Source organism: Peromyscus eremicus, chromosome 5 (assembly GCF_949786415.1).
Source record: "Peromyscus eremicus chromosome 5, PerEre_H2_v1, whole genome shotgun sequence".
Classification (NCBI taxonomy): domain Eukaryota; kingdom Metazoa; phylum Chordata; class Mammalia; order Rodentia; family Cricetidae; genus Peromyscus; species Peromyscus eremicus.
In genome coordinates, this window is record NC_081420.1 from 123,442,520 (window position 1) to 123,463,331 (window position 20,812).

The 20,812-nt window shown below is 43.0% G+C and overlaps 1 protein-coding gene and 1 long non-coding RNA gene across 5 annotated transcripts in view; one reads left to right on the forward strand and one right to left on the reverse strand.

Moving 5' to 3' along the window:
* LOC131911909 (protein arginine N-methyltransferase 9-like) overlaps positions 1 to 20,812 on the forward strand; it is a 27,559-nt gene continuing 6,747 nt past the window's right edge. For 2 of the 3 annotated variants that reach the window (XR_009379458.1, XM_059264339.1), the window contains exons 1-6: positions 1 to 364; positions 5,862 to 6,010; positions 8,942 to 9,178; positions 10,783 to 10,950; positions 13,822 to 13,924; positions 15,711 to 15,817. Coding sequence is in view for 2 of the 3 variants with exons in the window: in XM_059264339.1 (XP_059120322.1) it covers positions 176 to 364; positions 5,862 to 6,010; positions 8,942 to 9,178; positions 10,783 to 10,950; positions 13,822 to 13,924; positions 15,711 to 15,817 (953 nt within the window). In the remaining variant the exon portion in view is untranslated. Of the gene's footprint in view, positions 365 to 5,861; positions 6,011 to 8,941; positions 9,179 to 10,782; positions 10,951 to 13,821; positions 13,925 to 15,710; positions 15,818 to 17,392; positions 17,586 to 20,812 lie in introns of all 3 variants that reach the window. The other variant, XM_059264338.1, reaches the window with a different exon arrangement.
* LOC131911910 (uncharacterized) overlaps positions 19,127 to 20,812 on the reverse strand; it is a 9,086-nt gene continuing 7,400 nt past the window's right edge. For both annotated transcript variants that reach the window (XR_009379459.1, XR_009379460.1), the window contains exon 3: positions 19,127 to 19,497. This is a non-coding gene — a long non-coding RNA (uncharacterized LOC131911910). The remainder of the gene's footprint in view (positions 19,498 to 20,812) is intronic.

The window sequence follows — 20,812 nt, forward strand, 5'->3', positions numbered from 1 at the left end:
GCGTGCGCAGCTCCGCCCGAGCCTGAGAAGGCGGAGCTCCCTTCTGTGTAGGGCGGAGCGCGCTTTCCTCCTGCCCTCCTGGGGCTGCCTTGGGTCCCAGGGAAGTGAGACGTCGAGGGTCTCTGTTCCCGGAGGAGGGCGTCTTCCTCGAGGGCTTCCGAGCGGAGACTCAGCCATGCCGAACTCGAGGCCCAGACCCCGCCGCGGCGCCGGGGGTGGCGCAGGGGCGGCCGGCCGGGACCGGCTGGTGGCGCGGTCCTTGCAGAGCGCTGAGCACTGTCTGGGCGCGCAGGACTTCGGCACTGCCTATGCCCATTACCTGCTGGTGCTCAGCCTGGCGCCGGAGCTCAAAGACGACGTGAAGGTGAGGCCTTCCTTCCCGGAGTGCCTGTCAAACCTTGCGATCTTAACAGTGACAACAGGGTGGTGTGTGTGTGTGTGTGTGTGTGTGTGTGTGTGTGTGTGACTAAGAAACTTCAAGCATCTACTATGGGAGTCGATTCCCTACTGTGTGTGTGTGTGTGTGTGTGTGTGTGTGTGTGTGTGTGTGTCAGAGACTAAGAAACTTCAAGCATCTGACTACTATGGGAGTCGATTCCCTACTGTGTGTGTGTGTGTGTGTGTGTGTGTGTGTGTGTGTCAGAGACTAAGAAACTTCAAGCATCTGACTACTATGGGAGTCGATTCCCTACTGTGTGTGTGTGTGTGTGTGTGTGTGTGTGTGTGTGTGTGTCAGAGACTAAGAAACTTCAAGCATCTGACTACTATGGGAGTCGATTCCCTACTGGGCTCTCCTGCAGCCAGGTTTTAGTAACAAGTCAAAAGTCGTCTCACATCTGTTTCAGAATTTCTGCCTCACTTAAGGTTCCAAAGGCTCTTTAAATGCTAATAAGACTGGATAATCCTTTCTCTCTTCCAGTATCTAATCTAATTAGCCCTGCCTTGGAGGCTTTGCATTATCCTGTGTAGAAGGAATACTGTTCATCCTGGAATTGAATAAATTGTGCAATCCTAAAGGACTCTTTATTTGAGGATCCATCTTATGTGCAACAGTTACCCTTTTGAACTACTGTACATTTTCGTGTATTAGAATCTCAGTGTCAAAAAGTAATGTAATTGCACATTCAGTTTAAGCTGTGGACGATCTTGCTTTGTTTAGCCCAGAATTTCTCAACCTGACACTGTTGACATTTTGCACAAGACAGTCCTGTGTCTTCCTTCATGTTTAGCAGCATGGTCTGTCCTCTGCCCACTAGATGTCAGTAGCATTAGGCTTTTGTAATTCACAGAAATTTCAGGACCTGTTGGTTTACCTCAGAATATGATAGCATTCTGGGTAGTTTGCTCCTGTGTATAGACAGCAGTAGAATCAACACATTTTTTCTTTGTGCAGTTCTAGCTGCTGCTTCTGTGAATGGACAAGATAAATAGTGGATGTTGAAAGTACACATAAAATTTGGCTGCGAGTGTAGATCATTGGAGGAGTGCTTGTGTTGGTAAAATTCTTATCCAGGGGAAGACATAAGCCATATCTGCCCTTCTCCCTAAGATCCCAACAACAAACCGAGGTCTCTGGGGAACTAGTGAGTTCATTGGACTTACTTACAGAGCATAGATGAGGGGTTACTTATTGGATGTGGGTGCTCCCCTCACAAAAGGCTACACTGGAAAGCCTTTACCCAGCAGGGATGATAGCCTTCTCATAGCTCATTGCTGGACTCCCCGCCACCTTCCACTGTCTTCCTTGGTTTATACACTCTATACCAGAGGTTCTCAACCTATGGGTTGTGGTCCCTTTGGGGTTCAAATGACCCCTTCATAAGGGTCACAGATCAGATATCTGCATATCAGATAATTTACATTATGATTCATAGCAATAGCAAAAGTAGTTATGAAGTAGCAACAAAAATAATTGTATGGTTGGGGTCATCACAACATGAGGACCTGTATTAAAGGGTTGCAGCACTAGGAAAGTTGAGAACTATAGCTCTAGACTCTACTTGAAGCCATGCAGTTAGAGCAGTGTCGCATACAACAGGTGGTATGAACCGCAGGATACTCAGTGAGGGTCTCATGACCCAGCCCGCCTTTCTAGGAGAGATGTAAACAGTCAACAAGTCCGTCTGGTAGGATCTTTGCAAGCGGACACAGCTAAACTCCCCTCCAAGATGGCAGTTGTTTGGCTTGGAGGATAGGCCTGTACAACAGCTTGCCATGAATGGCCCTGAGTGTGATGCTCTGGGTTGCACTCCCAGCACAGAAAAAAATAAATGTAAAATTTGACTGTATGGCTGGAGACATAGCTCAGTTGGTGGATTTGTGCTCAGCACGTGTGAGGTCTAAACCTAGTGCAGCAGCACACATCTGTAATCCCAGCACTTGGGAGGTAGAGGCATGAGAATCAGAAGTTCCAGGTTAGCTTCAACTACATGAATGAGTTTGAGGTTGTGTGTGACTCATCCTCATTTTCTATTAAAAACAAACTGGTGATGGCCAACACTCAGTAGGACTCAGTAACTGGTTTGTTTTGTATGAAACGAAGTTCGTATTTCTCCAGCAATGGCGTAAGAGTGAAAGTAAATTACAAAAATAGAGAAAGGTAAAAGCCGAGAGGCAAAAGGCAGACAAGTTAATTTAAAGTTAAGAAAAGCTGGAAAGAAACAAGCCAAGCTAAAGCCAGGCATTAATAATTAAGAATAAACCTCCATATGTGATTTATTTGGGAGCTGGGTGGCAGGCCCCCAAATGGACAAAGAGTAAGAAAACAAATAACATTAAACCACTTATGTTTTAAAAATTTTAAATTTAATATACATATGAATATTTGCCTATATATATGTATATGTGCCACGTGTGTGCAGTAAAAGGGACCAATATCGGCTCAGGACACCCCAAGACCAAGTTCTCAGCGCGAAGGAGATTTATTTGCCCCAGAGGGACAAAGGGTGGGGAACAAGAGACAAAGACAGGAGACAGAAGACAGGGAGAGGGGAGGGGACCAGGGAGAGGGAGGGGATTTATCCCAAGGGGAACATAGGACTGCCTCTGGATAGAGAGGAGGCAGACGTGGTCCAGAGGCAAAAGGTGGTTTATAAGGGTAAAGGGGAGACCCTGTGTTAGGATGAGGTGTTTAGTTTTAATTGGACATGTTCATTAGGTGAGCCAAAGGGGGCTTTTGATTGCTGGACTTCAATACTTTGATAGCTGGACCTTGATAGTCAGCCTCAGGAGGAGGAAGTGGCCAAATAAGGGAACAGACCTTGGTGACTAGTTTCAGGAATGTAATCTAACAGTTTTTAGCAAGGCAGAGGGAACGGGGAGAAGGGCAAGGCCTGCCAGAGCCATGCCTGCTATGCTCAGGCTGGCTAGAGTCTCTTCATGCAAGTGTCTGAGGAGACCAGAAGAGCACATTGGATTCCTTGGAACTGGAGTTATAGCCAGTTGTGAGCTACTATCTGGGTGCTGGGGAACTGATCCTGGGTCTTCTGCAAGAGTAGCAAGTACTCTTCTTCTTTTTTTTTTTCTTTTCCTTTTTGAGACAAGGTTTCTCTGTGTAGCTTTGGCTGTCCTTGAACTTGCTTTGTAGACCGGGCTGGCCTTAAACTGAGAGATCTGCCTGCCTCTGCCTCCCCAGTGAGTGCTGGGATTAAAGGTGTGCACCACCACCACCTAGCACAGCAAGTGCTCTTAACTACTGAACCATTTCTGGAGCTCCTTAGCTGTTTTATTTATTTACTTATTTTTGTTGTTACCAGGGACCAAACCCAGGGCCTTAAGCATCCTAGGAAAGAGTACTCAACCACTGAGCAATCTGTTAACCTAGAGAACTCTTGGTCCATTCATATTTCTAGATATCTAGAATATCTATCATATATATAATAGAATCTCCTTCATTATCCTTGTCTTCCTAGTAAAGTTGTAGTTCAGTTTTGGATATTAACTCTTAAGGTGTAAAGTTTATTATCTTGAGAAGTGGAATGTCTGGGCCTGCCTTCTTTGCATAGTGCAATATCATGGAAAACAGATGCAGGAAGAGGAGACTGAGCTCGGTTGCAGTGAGAGGCAATTGCTGCACTCCACCAACTGACCAAGGGTCAGGCTAGGCTGTAGCAGTAGAGATTGTCCGGAAGTGGCAGATTAAAGATAGTGGAGTTCAGATGTTTTGTGATAAAACTTGGGGGACACAACGTATGTCTACTTGCCCCAGATAGGGATCCCATGACAGACCAAAATATGGATACCATTAAAGTCCAACTTAGTGAACCATTGAGTTTATTGGGGTTACTTACAGGGACAGAAATAACTTAAAGACAGCTGTGTCATCCAAGCCCATCCCACCGTGGATGACAGCTCACAAAGCTGGAAACTGGAACACTCTGCACAACCTGTTGGCAGCCCACCAGACTCGAGAGCATCCTTTGCAAGTGACTCTGCTCTAAACCTCCTGGTTTCTGCTTGTTCCAGGCAGTTGGTGTGATCTCAAGAGTCTCCTTATAAGGAGACTTATAAGGCTTGTCTGAGTGACGCTCAGCACTATTATTGTTTATAATCATAACAATATTATGTAATTTTGTTATATTGGGGCGTAGTGAACCTGGTCCGTTTCAGGGACTTCTTGAGTTGTTTATCGTCTGTTTTTTTTTTTTTTGGTTTTTCGAGACAGGGTTTCTCTGTAGTTTTGCGCCTTTCCTGGAACTCACTTTGTAGACCAGGCTGGCCTCGAACTCACAGAGATCTGCCTGCCTCTGCCTCCCGAGTGCTGGGATTAAAGGCGTGCGCCACCACCGCCCGGCTATCTTCTGTTTTTAAGGAGCTTTTCTGCAGGATGGAATGTTTTAGTCTCAGAGGAAACTTATACAACAGGATAGCAGTAAATAGTGACTTTGTGGTTTGAGACTGAATGATATCTTTATAGCCTGTGAAGGGAATGTGGTGGGGCAGTTGAGAACATTTTGAACTTTACTTTTTAAAGATTGTTAAATTTCTGCCTACAGGATTCTGTGAGGATAGCAGCAAAATTCACGTTCATCATTGAGTATTAGTTCTAGTTCTTTGCTCATTGATTGATGAGATGACTGGAGATCCAGTGCCTGACTGGTAGAGACAGCCAGAGTCTGAGGGCCAGAAAACAAGGTCTTGAGTAGACATATACATGTTGCATCATTAACACATATGCGACAGTGCACTGTACACTAGGGCTGAGTAAGAGGGCCAGGGACACTCCTGATGCACAGCTACTGCAAATCACAGACAGGAGAGAGGCAGCTAAGAGCAGATGTTTACAGAAAGATCGTACTGCCTAATTCTACATAATATATATATATATATATATATATATATATATATATATATGCATGTGCTTATATGGTGTCTTAGTCACTGTTCTTATAAGAGAAAGCATTTAATGGGGGTCTTGCTTACAGTTCAGAAGTGCAGTCCACGGTTGTCATGGTGGGGAGCTTGGCAGCATGCATGGCACTGGAGCAGTACCTTAGAGCTACATCCTGATCTGCAAGAAGGGAGTGAAGGAAGGGATGTGGGAGAGACAGACAGACAGACACTGGTCTGGACTTGGGCTTTTGAAACCTCAAAGCCCACCCGCAGTGACATGCTTTTCCAACAAGGCCACACCTCCTAATCCTCAAACAAGTGCCATTTGTTGGGGACTAAGCATTTAAATATATGAGCCTATGGGGCCATTCTTATTCAAACCACCACATTTGGCAAACAGTCTTTCTAAAAATTAGCAATTTCAGGTCATCATTTATTTCTGCTATAGTTCCATTTGCTGGACTCTTCAGCTAGAGTTGTGTGTTCTTCATTCTTGTTTACTAATTTGTACTTTTTTTTTGTTTGTAAAGGAAACTTTTCAGTATACACTTTTCAAGTGGGCTGAAGAGCTTGATGCACTCAGTCGAATACAAGACTTACTTGGTTGCTATGAGCAGGCCTTGGAACTATTTCCTGATGATGAAGTGATTTGCAATAGTATGGGAGAGCATCTCTTCAGGTTTGTAGTGACTTAACTATTACTTGTTGAAGATTATTCTTTATCAGTCCAAAGCAAGTATAAATTATGCATTAACTTACTTTGTTTGGTTTGAGATGGAGTCTTACCACCAGCTCAGTCTGGGCTGGAATTTGTGGGCTTACGTGATGTCTCAGCCAGATACTACATGTATACACCACTATGCCTGTAAATAGAATAATTTAAATAGGGAAAGTTTATTGTACATAATTAACCATAACAGGATCGGAGGAGTGAGTGATTAGTTAGTAATAAGGAGAACTCAAAAGAATATAGGAATAGTAAAGATGGTATGTAATCTGGCAATTTAAAATTAGGTTTATTTTGTGTGTGCACATGTGGGTATGTGTGCATTTGTACATGTGTGTGGGTAATGTCCCATGATTTGCATGTGGATGTCAGAGGACAACTTTTGGGAGTTGGTTCTCTCCTTCTGCCATGTAGGCCTTGGGGACTGAACTAAGGTGTTCAGGCTTAGTGGCAGGAACCCTTACCTGCTGAGCCATCTTGCAGGGCCATGGCAGTTTTACAGTATATTATTTAAGAGTCATACCCCTGGGACTGAGGAACTGTCGAAGGGAGAGGTTTCTTTACTGGACTCAGATCCAGTCCTTGTTTGAAAAGGCACAACTGTGGTTCACAGGATGCCTTGCCAGAAAACTGGTGCATCTGTTCTTTAGAACTTGCTAGAATTTTTCCTTTTGGGGTGCCAGAGAAAGCCTAATGGGGAAGTATAAATTTGGAGCGTACTGTTAATGAAACTCCGCTGGGTGGAGTCCTAGGTAAGCTGCCATCACTGCTGCTGGCGCCATGCCCTGGGATGCTGTTGCCTCCCATGCACACAGGGAGCCCTGAGGACAGGGGACCAGAACACTTCCCTTCTGCAGTGTCTCCTGCACCTTGTACTGACTGGTGGCTGTTAAAGGCCTGATTCGCTTTCACATTGCAGGCGAAGTGGGTGCGTTTGGTAGTAAGTCAGGAACTGGTTGTCTTTAGTTAGTTTGATTGGAAAGCAACACTAGCAGAAGGAAAGGGAATACGGGGCAAGTCGGAAAGAATCCAAGAGCAGTCTTCTTCGGTTCCTTTCTGAAGTCACAGTGTACATTCCCACCTCCGCAGTGAGTCACGTGCTTGCAGGCTGGGGAGCTCTAGTACACAGGATTGTTTTTTTTATTTTTATTTTTTATGGGAGATAACAAGCCGAATGCCGTTATTGAAGGAGGAGGAGGTCTTAAATACAGGCTTACAGCACAATGGGAGAACCCCAGAGTGCAGAAGTTCGCTACAGATGTTTTATAATCTTGCATCTAAGCTGTTAACGCCCATTATGCGGGATACACAGACAAAGAACTTCCCTTAAGCATTCAGGAGGGTGGAACCCAGCAGGGAATTAGTATAGGGAGGATATCAAGGTCAAGGTCAGCAAGCAAGGCAAAAGTTACCCAAAATTGGGGCCAGGGTCCTACAGGTCCCCGTTTTACTAAAAAATGAGCTTCTGACTTAGGTTGGGTGGGACGTCAGCAGGTCACCTTACCCATCATGGAGATGCCTGCCCAGGCTACGCAGGCGCTCTGTCTTAGGTTGGTGAGCGCCCCCCAGGCATTACCCGTCTCTGAATACTCATCTTCATATAGGCTCAATCATGTGTGAGCTGCAGAGTTAACTGCTGCCAAAGATCTCAAAGTGGCGCTGGGCTTGCAATCTGGTACACAGGGTTTTTATTGGAGGTTGCATACTTAGTCTCCACCTCCCTGTGGTGCATACCCAGACTCTAGACTCCCAGACTAAAAGCCATATGCAGCATAAGTCACATTGCTTATATAAAAGTCCACTGCCACAGTGACACTCTTCCTCCAACAAGGCCACACCTACTCTAACAAAGCCACACCTCCTAGTAGTGCTACTCCCTATGAACTTATGGGGGCCAGTTACATTCAAACCAGCACAATAATCAACCTAGTAGTTTTGTCTCCTACTCCCAAGGGCTGTGCAGGGCCAGGGCTGTGGAGAAGGGAGTGTGTACAATCTCTGCGGTTCTGATAAAGTAAATGAATTCAGCAGTAGTCTTCCTTGTTACACATCTTGGTTCAGCATGGTGAGGCTTGTTCACATTAATACCATGTGTTTTCTTCTGTGATGTGTTGTTCTGTGCAGTCTCAGAATATAAACACGATACCTCTCCCTTCGGGGTAACAAAGAAGTAACGTATACTGACCTTAAGTATTTTAATTTTAAAACATGAGTGCCTACAATCTAACCAGCATCTCCTTTTTGTTACTTGTCCCATTTGTCTTAGCCATGCCTAGAATGATAGTCACAATGAAGCTTCTCTAGAATGGATGGTGACTAACGGTGCTTGGGAAGAAATGAATGAGAATTCTACTTGTTCTGATCTGTTGAATGTGTGCTCCGTAAATTCCCGATTCATGACAGCTGTGTAGAGAATTTGATAGTAGTAGAAATCCATGTCTGCTCAAGTGAGAGCTCATAGGGTAAACAAAGTAGAGACCAGTTTGGATGCTGCTGAAGTCCGATGGGATGTGAGAAGTGTCTAGTCATGGGCAGTGCAGTCAGCCTATGATTAACTGTTTTAAACAGCGATGAGGAGGTTTTCACCACAGTTTGAGAAGCAGCATTCAGATGACTTAATAGTATTTCCCCTTTGTCTTTTATTTTTTATCTGCTCATATTCAATTCAGAACAAGTTAATGCCTTTGATGCCCCATTTCCACACACAGGCCCTCTGAGATGCCTAGGTAGAGATTCAGAAAAGAAGTCAGGAGAGTGCCATACTCACAGAAGGAGAAAGTTTTGCCTGGAGGTAGACTGCTCTGGGATCTGGGGTAGTGAGTGAACAGAGGCACTGTAATTGACCATGTAGAGGTGAATGTATTCTTTCATATCTTCCCCTAGAATGGGCTTTCGAGATGAGGCAGCTGGGTATTTTCATAAAGCAGTGAAGCTCAACCCTGATTTCAGTGATGCAAAGGAGAACTTTTACCGTGTTGCAAACTGGTTGGTGGAGCGCTGGCACTTCATCATGCTTAATGACGCCAAGAGGAACAGGGTTTATAATGCAGCCATCCAGAAGGCCGTGTGCTTGGGCTCCAAAAGTGTTCTGGATATTGGCACAGGAACTGGAATACTGAGGTTTGTTGTAATTATTCTTTCTTTATTATATTTACATGACAGAACAGTTTTGTTAGAGAGCAAAATTGTAACATTGGTATATAAAAATGGCAATTGTTTTTTCATAATTGTTAGAGTTATTCATGTAACTATTCTTTTTTATTTTTTGAGACAGGGTTTCTCTGTGTAACAGTCCTGGCTGTCCTGGAACTAACTTTGTAGACCAGGCTGGCCTCCAACTCAGAGAGATCTCCCTGTCTCCGCCTCCTGAGTGCTGGGATTAAAGGCACATGCCACCACCGCCCAGCTTGATGCAACTGTTAGTATTGTACTTTTTACTATGATTTTACTTATCAAAAGTTCAAGAAAACTAAGAAAAACTTGGGGTTATTGAAATTCTGAATAACGAATTTTAGAGTTTTTTTTATATTAACATTTTGGTGGAATCTAGAAAGCCTTTGAGCAAACTTCTTGCCAGTTGTGTCTTAATTGTGTGGATACTGAGCTGGGTGTGGTAGTACATGCCTTTAATCCCAGAACTTGGGAGGTAGAGGCAGGAGGATTTCTGTGACTTTGAGGCCAGCTTGGTCTACACAGTGAGTTGCAGGACAGCCAATGCAATGTAGAGAGACCCTGTCTCAAAAAAGCAAAAAGCAAAACAAAACAAAATGTGTGGATGTCATTTTTTATTGAATGGTTTGTTTTTAAACAAGTATGCTAGTTCATTCTTTTTATTTATTATTATGATGATGCTTATTACTATTTTTCTTTTTTTGAGACAGGGTTTCTCTTTGTATTCCTAGCTTTCCTTGAACTCCCTCTGTAGACCAGGCTGGCCTTGAACTCACATAGATCTGCCAGCATCTGCCTCCTGAGTGCTGAAATTAAAGATGTGCACCACCATGCCCAGCTTCATTTATTATTATTTTTTTAATCTTGATTTTTTTTTTTTTTTAGACCTTTTTGAGATAGTGTCTCACTATGTATCTTTGGCTGTCCTAGAACTTGCTATGTAGCTGGCCTTGAACTCACAGAGATTCACCTGCCTCTGCCTCCTGGGTGCTGGGATTAAAGATATGCTCCACAGGGGGCTGGAGATGGCTCAGAGGTTAAGAGCACTGGCTGCTCTTCCAAAGGTCCTGCGTTCAATTCCCAACAACTACATGGTGGCTCAGAACCATCTATAATGAGATCTGGTGCCCTCTTCTGGCCTAGAGGCAAATATGCAGGCAGAACACTGTATACATGATAAATAAATAAGTCTTTTAAAGAAAGATGTGCCTCCATCACCGCCTGGCTTAATTAGATTATTATTAATCTGTGTGTACGTGTGGTGTATTTTGTGTGTACATGTGCATGTGCAAGCCTGTGCACCACAGTGTGCATGTGCAAGCCAGAAGTTAACTCTCAGGAGTCAGTTTTCTCCTTCCACTGTGGTTTCAGGGATTGAACTTGAGTTGTCAGACTTGAGTGGCAGATGTTTTACCCGTTGAGCCGTCTTGCTGGCCCTAATCTTTAATGCAGAAGAAATGATGGTTGTATTGAGGAAGGGAAGGAAGACCTCGTGTTTGGAGTGATAACTGTAGACGTTGGAAGTATTCACGGTGGGTTTTCTTCTCTTGCAGCATGTTTGCTAGACAAGCTGGTGCGCACTCCGTGTACGCCTGTGAATTGTCCAGGACCATGTATGAGCTCGCCTGTGACGTCGTGGCGGCAAACAAGATGGAGACTGGGATTCAGCTCCTCCACATGAAGTCACTTGATATAGAGATTCCAAAACACATTCCTGAAAGGTGTGTTTATAACTCACCAAAACATTAAGATGCATTTCTAGCTTCTTATGTTAAAAAAAGTATTAACATCCTCGTTTTGTGGTACGGTTATCAGCCAGTTTAATAAGATACAGGATTTTATAATAACGTACTTTTTAAAAAGTATCTAAAGAACTCAAAAATTGATACTGAGGAAGTTAGCAAAAACCCTTCTTTAACACATCACATAAACTCATGCTTTTTTGTCCATAAAAGTGGATAGACTTCCTGTAGGTCAGCAGTGTTAAGTAACTGTTTAAAGTGTAAACAGTTCACACTGAGCAGACATCCCATTTTCATCACTATCCTTGATTAAAATGAAAGTGTAGAAGTGCCAGTTGACAGAGTGTTTTCCTCTGGCCTTCAGATACTGTACGTGCAGTCTGAGAAGCCTTAGGTTTTCATCTGCGTCTCACTGTGGGCAGGAGAGCAATGGAAGATTAGAACTAGAAGGGATTTGAACGTCATCTGTCCCATCATTTTAAAGCTTTCCTTTTTAAAAAAAATTGTTCAAGACAGGGTTTCTCTGTGAAACAGTCCTGGCTGTCCTAGAACTCACTCATTAGACCAGGCTGGCCTTGAACTCACAGTCACAGAGATCCACCACCCGGCTGAACTTTCCCTTTCGTAATGTAACACTTGTGATGTAACTGCCCGTGCTGTCTGTCTTTTGGCTTACTTAAATGTAGTCTACATGTAAAGAAGTTTTTGGTACTCTATTGTTATTTGAACTCTGATTTTTAAGACTTCTTCTAGTTTTAGTAATGTGTGCATGGTACTTACACTTGTCAGGGGTCTTTGTTAGAGAAGAAGTGTATCAGATTGTCAATGCAGGTGTATACTCATTTTAGACAAAACAGAAACGTTGTCCTAAGTTGTCTTAGGAGCTTAAGGTCACAGAATTTAAACAACAGGCACATAATTTTTCAGGTAGGGTTCCTCCTGGCTGCAGTTGGCTACCTGTTCTTTGTGTCCTCGTGTGACCTTTCCTGTGTGTGACTTAATGCAAGTGTTGGTTCTTCCAGTAGGACACCAGTCCTGCTGGATTAGGACCTCATGTTGGTGACTTCATTTAACCTTAATTGCCTCCTAAGGGCTCTGTCTTCAAGTATACGATTAGGGCTTCCACATAAGATTTGGACTGGCATGAAGCTAAGGTTACTGTAATACGTATTTTCCTCACAGAGTGCTTTTGAAGCAGGTGAAATAGATATTTCAATTCAGACTCTTACTTGTTCACTTTGACCATAAGCAGATTTCTGGACTAAGTTGTAGGACTAGACGATTTGAGTTACTTTTCATATTCTAAGTGTATGCAGTTATAAATATTGAATGTTTTCTGTCTGTAGGTATAGTTGGGTCTAGGTACTGTGGAGGATACCCAAGTCATCCCTACCTCTCAGATGCCTCCACATCTGGAGAGGAGCATAAGGGCCATTTATGACATTTTTGTACATCTTTAGATACAGAAGTGAACAGTGCCGGCAGTGAAAGCTAGAGAAGTTTAGAGAAGGGGAAACCTTCTTTCTGAGAAAGAATGAATGACTGAGGAAAGGAGCGGACCTCTGGGGTAGGTTTGTGAAGACTGGAGAAGGGGTAGGAGAGGCTCTGAGAAAGAATGAATGACTGAGGAAAGGAGCGGACCTCTGGGGTAGGTTTGTGAAGACTGGAGAAGGGGTAGGAGAGGCGCAGTCAGATACGTGTAATGTGGACGGTCAAGATGGAATTTTGGGAGTGAAGGTTCTTGTCAGCATTAAATGTTATTTGCATATCAAATCATGACTGGCAAGGTGGCTCACTGGGTAAAGACATTTGTTGCCAAGCCTCATGACCTGAGTTCAGTCCCTCAAATCCACAAGGTAGAAGGAGAGAACCATCTCAGACATCCACACGTGCATTATGGTACACCTGTACCCACAGAAATAGTGTGTACATGTATTCACACACAAGGTAGAAGGAGAGAACCATCTCAGACATTCACACGTGCATTACGGTACACCTGTACCCACAGAAATAGTGTGTACACATATTCACACACAAGGTAGAAGGAGAGAACCATCTCAGACATCCACATGTGCATTATGGTACACCCGTACCCACAGAAAGAGTGTGTACATGTATTCACACACAAAACAAACATGTTTAAAAAAAAAAGACAGCTCAAAAAGAAAATTCATTCCTGGTGGGGTGGTGCATGCCTTTAATCCCAGTACTTGGGAGGCAGAGGCAGGAGGATCTCTGAGTTTGAGGCCAGCTTGGTCTACAGTGTGAGTTCCAGGACAGCCAGGGATACGCAGAGAAACCCTGTCTCCAGAAAACAAAAGCAAAACAAAAACTCATTTTGAGAAGGATCATTGATGGTAGAGAATCTGGATGTATTCCCTCCCTGATTTGCTTTTGCTTTTTTAGTGCAGGGTTTCAAGTAGCCCAGGCTAGCTTCAAACCCACGACATAGTCAAAGATTACCTTTAACTTCTGCCTGATCCTTTTGTCTCCACATCCCAAGTTCTGGCTGGGAGAAAAACATTTGTCTGGAGTGTTAGAAGCTCAGTGTTTGATGTTAAGGAAGGGACTAGTAAAGATGTGGGTACCGGTTACTCTTAAGGACATAGGCAGTGAATGAGAGTCTGAGAAGGCAACCCCTTTACACCTAGAGCAAGGAAAGGGAGCTGATGTAGAAGAGAGGAGCCCAAGGGACACCAGGATTCGGGGGAAGATACTAAAATAAAATGTATCAGAAAAGTTCACATAGGGATTTTCTATAACATGTTTGCCTTTTCCTCTTGTCTTGACAGCTTTATAGAAATAGCATGTCATTTTACTTACATGTATCTTTAAAACATCATTCTATAGAGTGTCCCTAGTTGTAACAGAAACTGTGGATGCAGGTGTGTTTGGAGAAGGAATTGTGGAGAGTTTAATTCATGCATGGGAGCATTTACTTCTGCAACCAAAGGTAAGCTACGTGAAAACACTCAAATCTGATTAAGAATTTATTATTTCAAGAGGCCCAAGAATGTTCGCAAGACTGGAAATATATCAGAGTATGTCTGTGTACCTGAAAAGAAACCAGAGAAAGCATTCAACAGCAGTGTAACACAGTGCGCACCGTGTATACCAGTGAGGTACAGCAGTGTAATACAGTGCACACTGCATGTACCAGTGAGGTACAGCGGTGTAACACAGTGCGCACCGTGTGCACCAGTGAGGTACACCAGTGAGGTACAGCGGTGTAACACAGTGCGTACCGCGTGCACCAGAGAGGTACAGCGGTGTAACACAGTGCGCACCGCGTGCACCAGTGAGGTACAGCGGTGTAACACAGTGCGCACCGCGTGCACCAGTGAGGTACAGCGGTGTAACACAGTGCACACCGCGCATACCAGTGAGGTTTACGGATAAGAGTTCAATGAGAAGGGAGTCGTATGAATGAAGTTATTTGTGGAGGGACTGACTAAAATTCTTGAGTGTAGTTGTTGGAGAGGGAAGTACTTTGAATCTTACAGTGTTAATGCTTGGAATTTTGGCAAATCTCTAGAAAAGAGGGTAGTAATACTAGCTCGGTAATATTTTAAGGTACTCAGTGAGTTAAGGCTACTAGACAGAACACTGAACTCCTCTGCTATAGCCCATGTGCCGTATGTATAGTACAGTTCGTTCACTGTATACATTGGCTGTATCAGGGGACTTGAATAAAATCCACTGTTTATAGAAGATGATATGTATTTAACATGGAACAGCAGTTTATTTTTCAAATAGATAATGACCTTGATGTTTTTCTTTTTTCTTGAACTTGGTGCCTCACACATGGCCAGTGTTCTCTACTGCTGAGCTCTATGTCATCTGCTTTTTTTTTCTCCTGTTTTTTGAATATGTATTTACTTTTCTGTTTGAATGTTTTGCCAGTGTGTGCCTGTCGAGTGTGTGAGTGCCTGTCGAGTGTGTGTGCCTGTGGAGTGTGTGTGCCTGTCGAGTGTGTGTGTGTGCCTGTCGAGTGTGTGTGTACCTATTGAGTGTGTGTGTGCCTGTTGAGTGTGTGTGTACCTGTGGGAATTGTGTGCGCCTGATGAGTGTGTGTGTGCCTGTGGGATGTGTGTGTGTGCTTGTCACATGTGTGCAGTGCTTGTGGAGGTCACAAAGCATTGCATCCTGTGGGCCTGGAGCTAGAGATGGTTGTGAGCTGCTTGTGGTGCTGGGAATTGAACCTTGGTCCTCTGCAAAAGCAGCCAGTGCTCTTAACCTCTGAGTCATCTCTCCAGTCCCTCCATTTTTGTTTTTGTTTTGTTTTCAAGACAGAATTTTTCTATGGAGCTGGCAGTCCTGGAGCTCTACCTATAGACCAGGCTGGCCTTGATTGCAGAGATCTGCCTGCCTCTGCCTCCCTAGTGCTCGGATTAAAGACATGTGCCACGATCACTGGGCTCTTTTTTTTTTTTCCATTAAATTGTATCCTGAACTGATATAGTTTTACACCTCTCTACCTCTTTGTACTTGTATTCTAAACATTAAATAACATATATATTTATATATACACACACAAAACAGTGAAAATACTTTTTAAAGGAAAAATTCCTTAGCCTGCACACACACACACACACACACACACACACACACACACACACACACACACATGAACACACACACACAGTCTCTCTCTCTCTCTCTCTCTCTCTCTCTCTCTCTCTCTCTCTCTCTCTCTCTTATTTGTACATGGAATGATGTGACTTTTGTTATATTTTCAGACCAAAGGAGAAAAGCGAAATTGTGGACAGTATGGGAAAGTTATCCCAGCAAGTGCTGTTATATTTGGGATGGCAGTAGAGTGTGCAGAGATCCGAAGATACCACAGGTGAGTGGCTAGAGAACACTCCAAGCCGGGCAGTGGTGGTGCACGCCTTTAGTTCAGCACTGGTGGAGTGCGGGTGCTGGCAGAGGCAGGTGGATCTTTGATTTCGAGCCCAGAAGCTTACATAGCAAGTTGAGGACAGCCGGGGCTACACAGAGAAACCCTGACTCAGAAAGCCTCCCTCTAACCCCCCCCCAAAAAAAAACCCCAAAACTACTACTTCAAGGCTTAGTGCGTGTTTATAATGTTTAGTCTTACTTATTTTAAGAAGAACTCCAGGATTAAACCCAGCTCGCTCGCCCTTCCTTCCTTCCTTCCTTTCTTTTTTTTTTGTTTTTTTCGAGACAGGGTTTCTCTGTGTAGCTTTGCGCCTTTTCCTGGAACTCGCTTTGGAGACTACACTGGCCTCGAACTCACAGAGATCCGCCTGCCTCTGCCTCCCAAGTGCTGGGATTAAAGGCGTGCGCCACCACTGCCTGGCCCAGCTTTTTCTAAATGGAAATTGTTTTCATACAGCTCACTGTCGTTTAACTGTGGGAGAAGTTTGTATAGAAAAATACTAAGTTCAGATTGATTTCAATTGAAGGATTCAAGTAAGGATTTCCAGTGTGAAGATAAATTTTAGTATTGGTTTTCTTAGTAAGTTCATTAATGCAGTGATTGGGCAGAATGGAATTTTAAATCATTCAAAGATGTCTCCTTCTTGTGTAAAGGTAACATAAAGATATTTTAGGTAGTGTTGATGAATAAAGGAAAGAAATAAAAATCACCCTGAACTGATTAGCAGTCCATAGCTACTGCTCATCTTTGCTGTGAATTGTTCATTAATCTTTGTTCATGTTACAGGGCAATAGTAAAAATGGTTAGAGGTTGGTAGGCACAAGGATACCAGACAGACAGACAGACAGACCCCAGCTACCAAGTTGTTTGAAGGGGGATGTACTGGTTGACTGTCAACTCTATGTCTATAAATGCCTCGGTGTGTCAATTTAATTCATTAAAGAATACCAATAGATACAGTCATGTGAGACAGTGTCCTCAGTCACCCTGGCTGTTGACTGCTCCTATTGTGGGGGTGTGGCACGTAGTGTGGTTTTGATTTCATTGCTTTGGTGATCACTGATGCTCTTATGCTGTTTGGTTGTCCTCTTGGGTGAAGTTTCGGTGTTTGTTCATTTTTGTTTGTCTTCTGTTAACCTGCTGGAATTCAGGTGTACATTTCAATATGAATCGTTGGTTGAATATGTGTTCTAAATATTTTCCTTTTTAAAGTTTTTCAGTTTTTATTTATGCACGTGTGTTTGTGTGACTGTCTGCCATGTGTATGGGGTGTCTATAGGTCATAAGAGTGTGTTATATCCCTTGGTGCTGGGGTTACAGGTGGTGTGTGCTGGGAGTCAGACTGGGAGTCAGGACCTCTGCAAGAACAGCAACCATCTCTCAGTCCTACAAAGTTGTTCATTTTAGTATAGACTTCATCATTTTATATTTATATTTTCTCAACAGTTAGATAATGATTTTGATAATTTAAAAAAAACAACTCATCTTTTACCTCTCCTTTTCTTACACTCTTACCAGAGTGGGCACTACGGACATTGCTGGTGTCCATTTGCCAGCAAATGTGAAATTTCAGAGCCCAGCCTACTCTACTGTAGATAGTGGAGAAGCAGTTGAACCATATACAACTGAGAAGATGAGTCGGATCCCTGGAGGGTATTTGCCTCTGACAGAGTGCTTTGAAATTATGAAAGTGGATTTCAACAGTCTTCAGGTAAAACAAATCAAGAAGTTAATTCTTTGTCTCCTCTCCACCCCCCATCCCAGACATGTTTTCTCTGTTTAGCAGTCCTGGCTGACCTGGAACTCACATTGTAGATTAGGCTGGCCTAGAAATCATAGAAATCCGCCTGCCTCTGTGGTGTGCCACCATGCCCGGCCCTTAATTCTTAATTTTAAGAATTTTAAGAATTTCCTAAATTGTTTCATGTAATATATGAAGTCTTACCTTTTTTTTTTTCCTTTTGAAGTGTTACTTTTTGTTTTGTTTTGTTTTATTTTGTTTTTTTTTTCAATAAGCACAGTTTCAATATAACTGTGATCATGAAATCTACATCACACAAACCGATTTCCTTGAGAGCAGTGTGTAAGTCCAGCTGGCCTTACTTCTTAAAATAAGTGCTCACATCTTAGAGTCGGTTATAATAACCAACCAGCATTTCAACAGCAAGAAGCATTTCTGGAAGCTTACTTTCCCCATTAAGACCAGGAGATACTTTATGCTCATTTAAAATACTTCAGGATATGAGAGCAGTAAAGCAAGAACCAAGTTCAGACCCTTGCACTGGAGCAGGACCACCCAGGGTGCATGTCACACACTCCCGGGCCCTGGGTTCTAGCTCTAGTACCACTAAAAACAAACAGACTCTTAGCACTGAGCCGTTTCTCTGTACATAGGAACTGTGACCCTCATGCTGGGATCTGACCCAGGGCTGTGTGATAGGCAAACACTCCAGGCACATTCCACAGTCATAACCCAATTTTCTAATATCTGTCATGAACTAAAATGAAATTTTGTTCCCCAATATCTTTTTCAACTGAAAGTAGCTAACTTTTGTGTATGTTTCATAAGGTTTACTTTTAGTATCTGTCTAAATGCCAATGGGAAGACCAAACTATGTCCACCGGGTTTAGAGTGTTTCCAGTCCTTTCTTATAATGGGCATTACATCCCAGAAGGCAAAAACACTTCTACCATTTCTTTAGAGTACATTCCCAGAAAAAAGACTGCTGGTCATGGAGATGAACATGAGAGAAAGCTCTGGAGACAGACCTCATTTATTTCCGTTATAAACTTCCTTCCTTCCTTCCTTCCTTCCTTCCTTCCTTCCTTCCTTCCTTCCTTCCCTCTTTCCCTCTTTCTCTTTTTTCTTTCTCCTCTCTCTCTCTCTCTCTCTCTCTCTCTCTCTCTCTCTCTCTCTCTCTGTCTCTCCCTCCTTCCTCCCTTCCTTCCTCCCTTCCTTCCTCCCTCCCTCCCTGCCTCTCTCTCTCTCTCTCTCTCTCTCTCTCTCTCTCTCTCTCTCTCTTTCTTTCTTTCTTTCTTTCTTTCTTGTTTTGAGACAAGGTTTCTCTGTATAGCCCTGGCTGTCCTGGACCTCACTTTGTAGACCAGGCTGGCCTCAAACTCAGAGATCTACCTGCCTCTGCCTCCCAAGTGCTGCGATTAAAGGTGTGCACCACCACTGCCTGGTGAACTCTTGTGTTTTTATTTAAACTCTATTCTCTCATGCCAATTAGACTTTTTCCTCTCACTGAATCGGCCGATTGCATTATGTTTTGTTTGTTTAGAAGGCACACCATGCTTATCCCCACAAGGCTGTGTGGTCACAAGAGCAAACAGCTCTGCATGTAAGTCACCAAATCATTCATGAACATATTACTGTACTTCTATATTGTATAAAGGTATACATTAAAGCTGTTTCAAGTTCCATGTACAAAGTAAAAGGTAATTTTTTTCTCAAGAAATAGTATCTGATAATATTTAGCAACAGAAACAAATTTAGTACAATTAAGAAGAATGAAGATTTACTTACTAGTTGTGACAAATAATTTCTTATAACCAAGTAAGTCCTTGCACTGGAGAAACCAAATTTCCCTTCATCGTAGACACCAACCGTCTCACATACCCTTCAAAATGGCAAAAATCAACTTTATGACTGACCAAGTAAACCCGTATCTTAATACGTACCCTTTAGAGACTTATTTTATGCATATGAATGTTTTACCTGCATGTATACTGTGCACAATGTGCATGCAATGCCCTTGGTGACCAGAAAAGGGCACTGGATACTCTGGAACTAGATTTCACTAAACCTCTGCTAGAGTACCAAGTGCTGTTAACACTGAGTGCTCCACTGAGTGTTCTCCAGCCCTGAACACATTCTTAAGGTGTAGTGGTAGCAACACTTAAAATTTAGAGTCTGTTTACTTTAGTAAAGTCTGTTTACTTCAGTAAGTCTGTTTACTTTAGTAAGCCTAATCTTGGTTTTCTGATGTGTTGTACAGTCTGCTCTCAAAGAATGTGAAAATCGTGGCAATCCTTTGCATTGTTCATTGTAATGGAATCCAGCTTTTATATACGTATTTACACTATTAATCAACATTGTTTTTCTATTTGTTTTTTCCATTTAAGAATAGAGATTAGTTTTTAAGATAGGGCCTAGTCTGGCATTAAACTCTCAATTCTTCTGCCTCTACCTTCAAGTGCTAGGATTATTTGCCATGAATCACTACACTTGTTTTCTGTCTTGTTGAGAATTAAACCCAGGGTTTTGTGCATACAAGGCAAACACTCTTATCAACTGAGCTATATTCCCAGTCATGTATCATGAAGATAAAAGAAAAAAAGCTAAGGTAAGGCCATACTTACAATGCTGTAAGAGTGGTAATTGGTCTGATCACAGTGTACTGCAGGACTCCCAGTTTGCATCAAAAGAGCAGCGTTCTGCAGAAGAAAGAGAACATAACATCTCAACTATTCAGTGGCATCAGAACATGGCAAAGCCTCCAAATTAAAATCACGCTGACAGCTGACACTAATTATATTGAATCCTGCCAATTTCGTCCTCCTAAATGATAGTAGGGTAAGAATGTGGTGGCAACATGGAAATCTGAAGACCATTTTGAAAATATTTAATAACTTTATCTCCTAAAGCCTCCCTTCAGCTCCACTATAGCGTAACCCAGAACAGAAGGAACAGAAGAAGGTGCTGGGACCTTGGTCTTTTCCTGTTTCCCACTCTTGCCATGATACACTGCAAACCAACAGGACCAAATGAACTGAGTCTGTGAGTCAAATAAAACTGATTATCTCAGGAACTTTGCTGATAGAATTGATAGTGATGGCTCTAACTAACACAGGAGAAAAACAGAGGCACAAATGAACTGTGAGCTTGTGCACATGCATGTGTATAAAGCATTGACATTTAGGATGCAGCTTCCT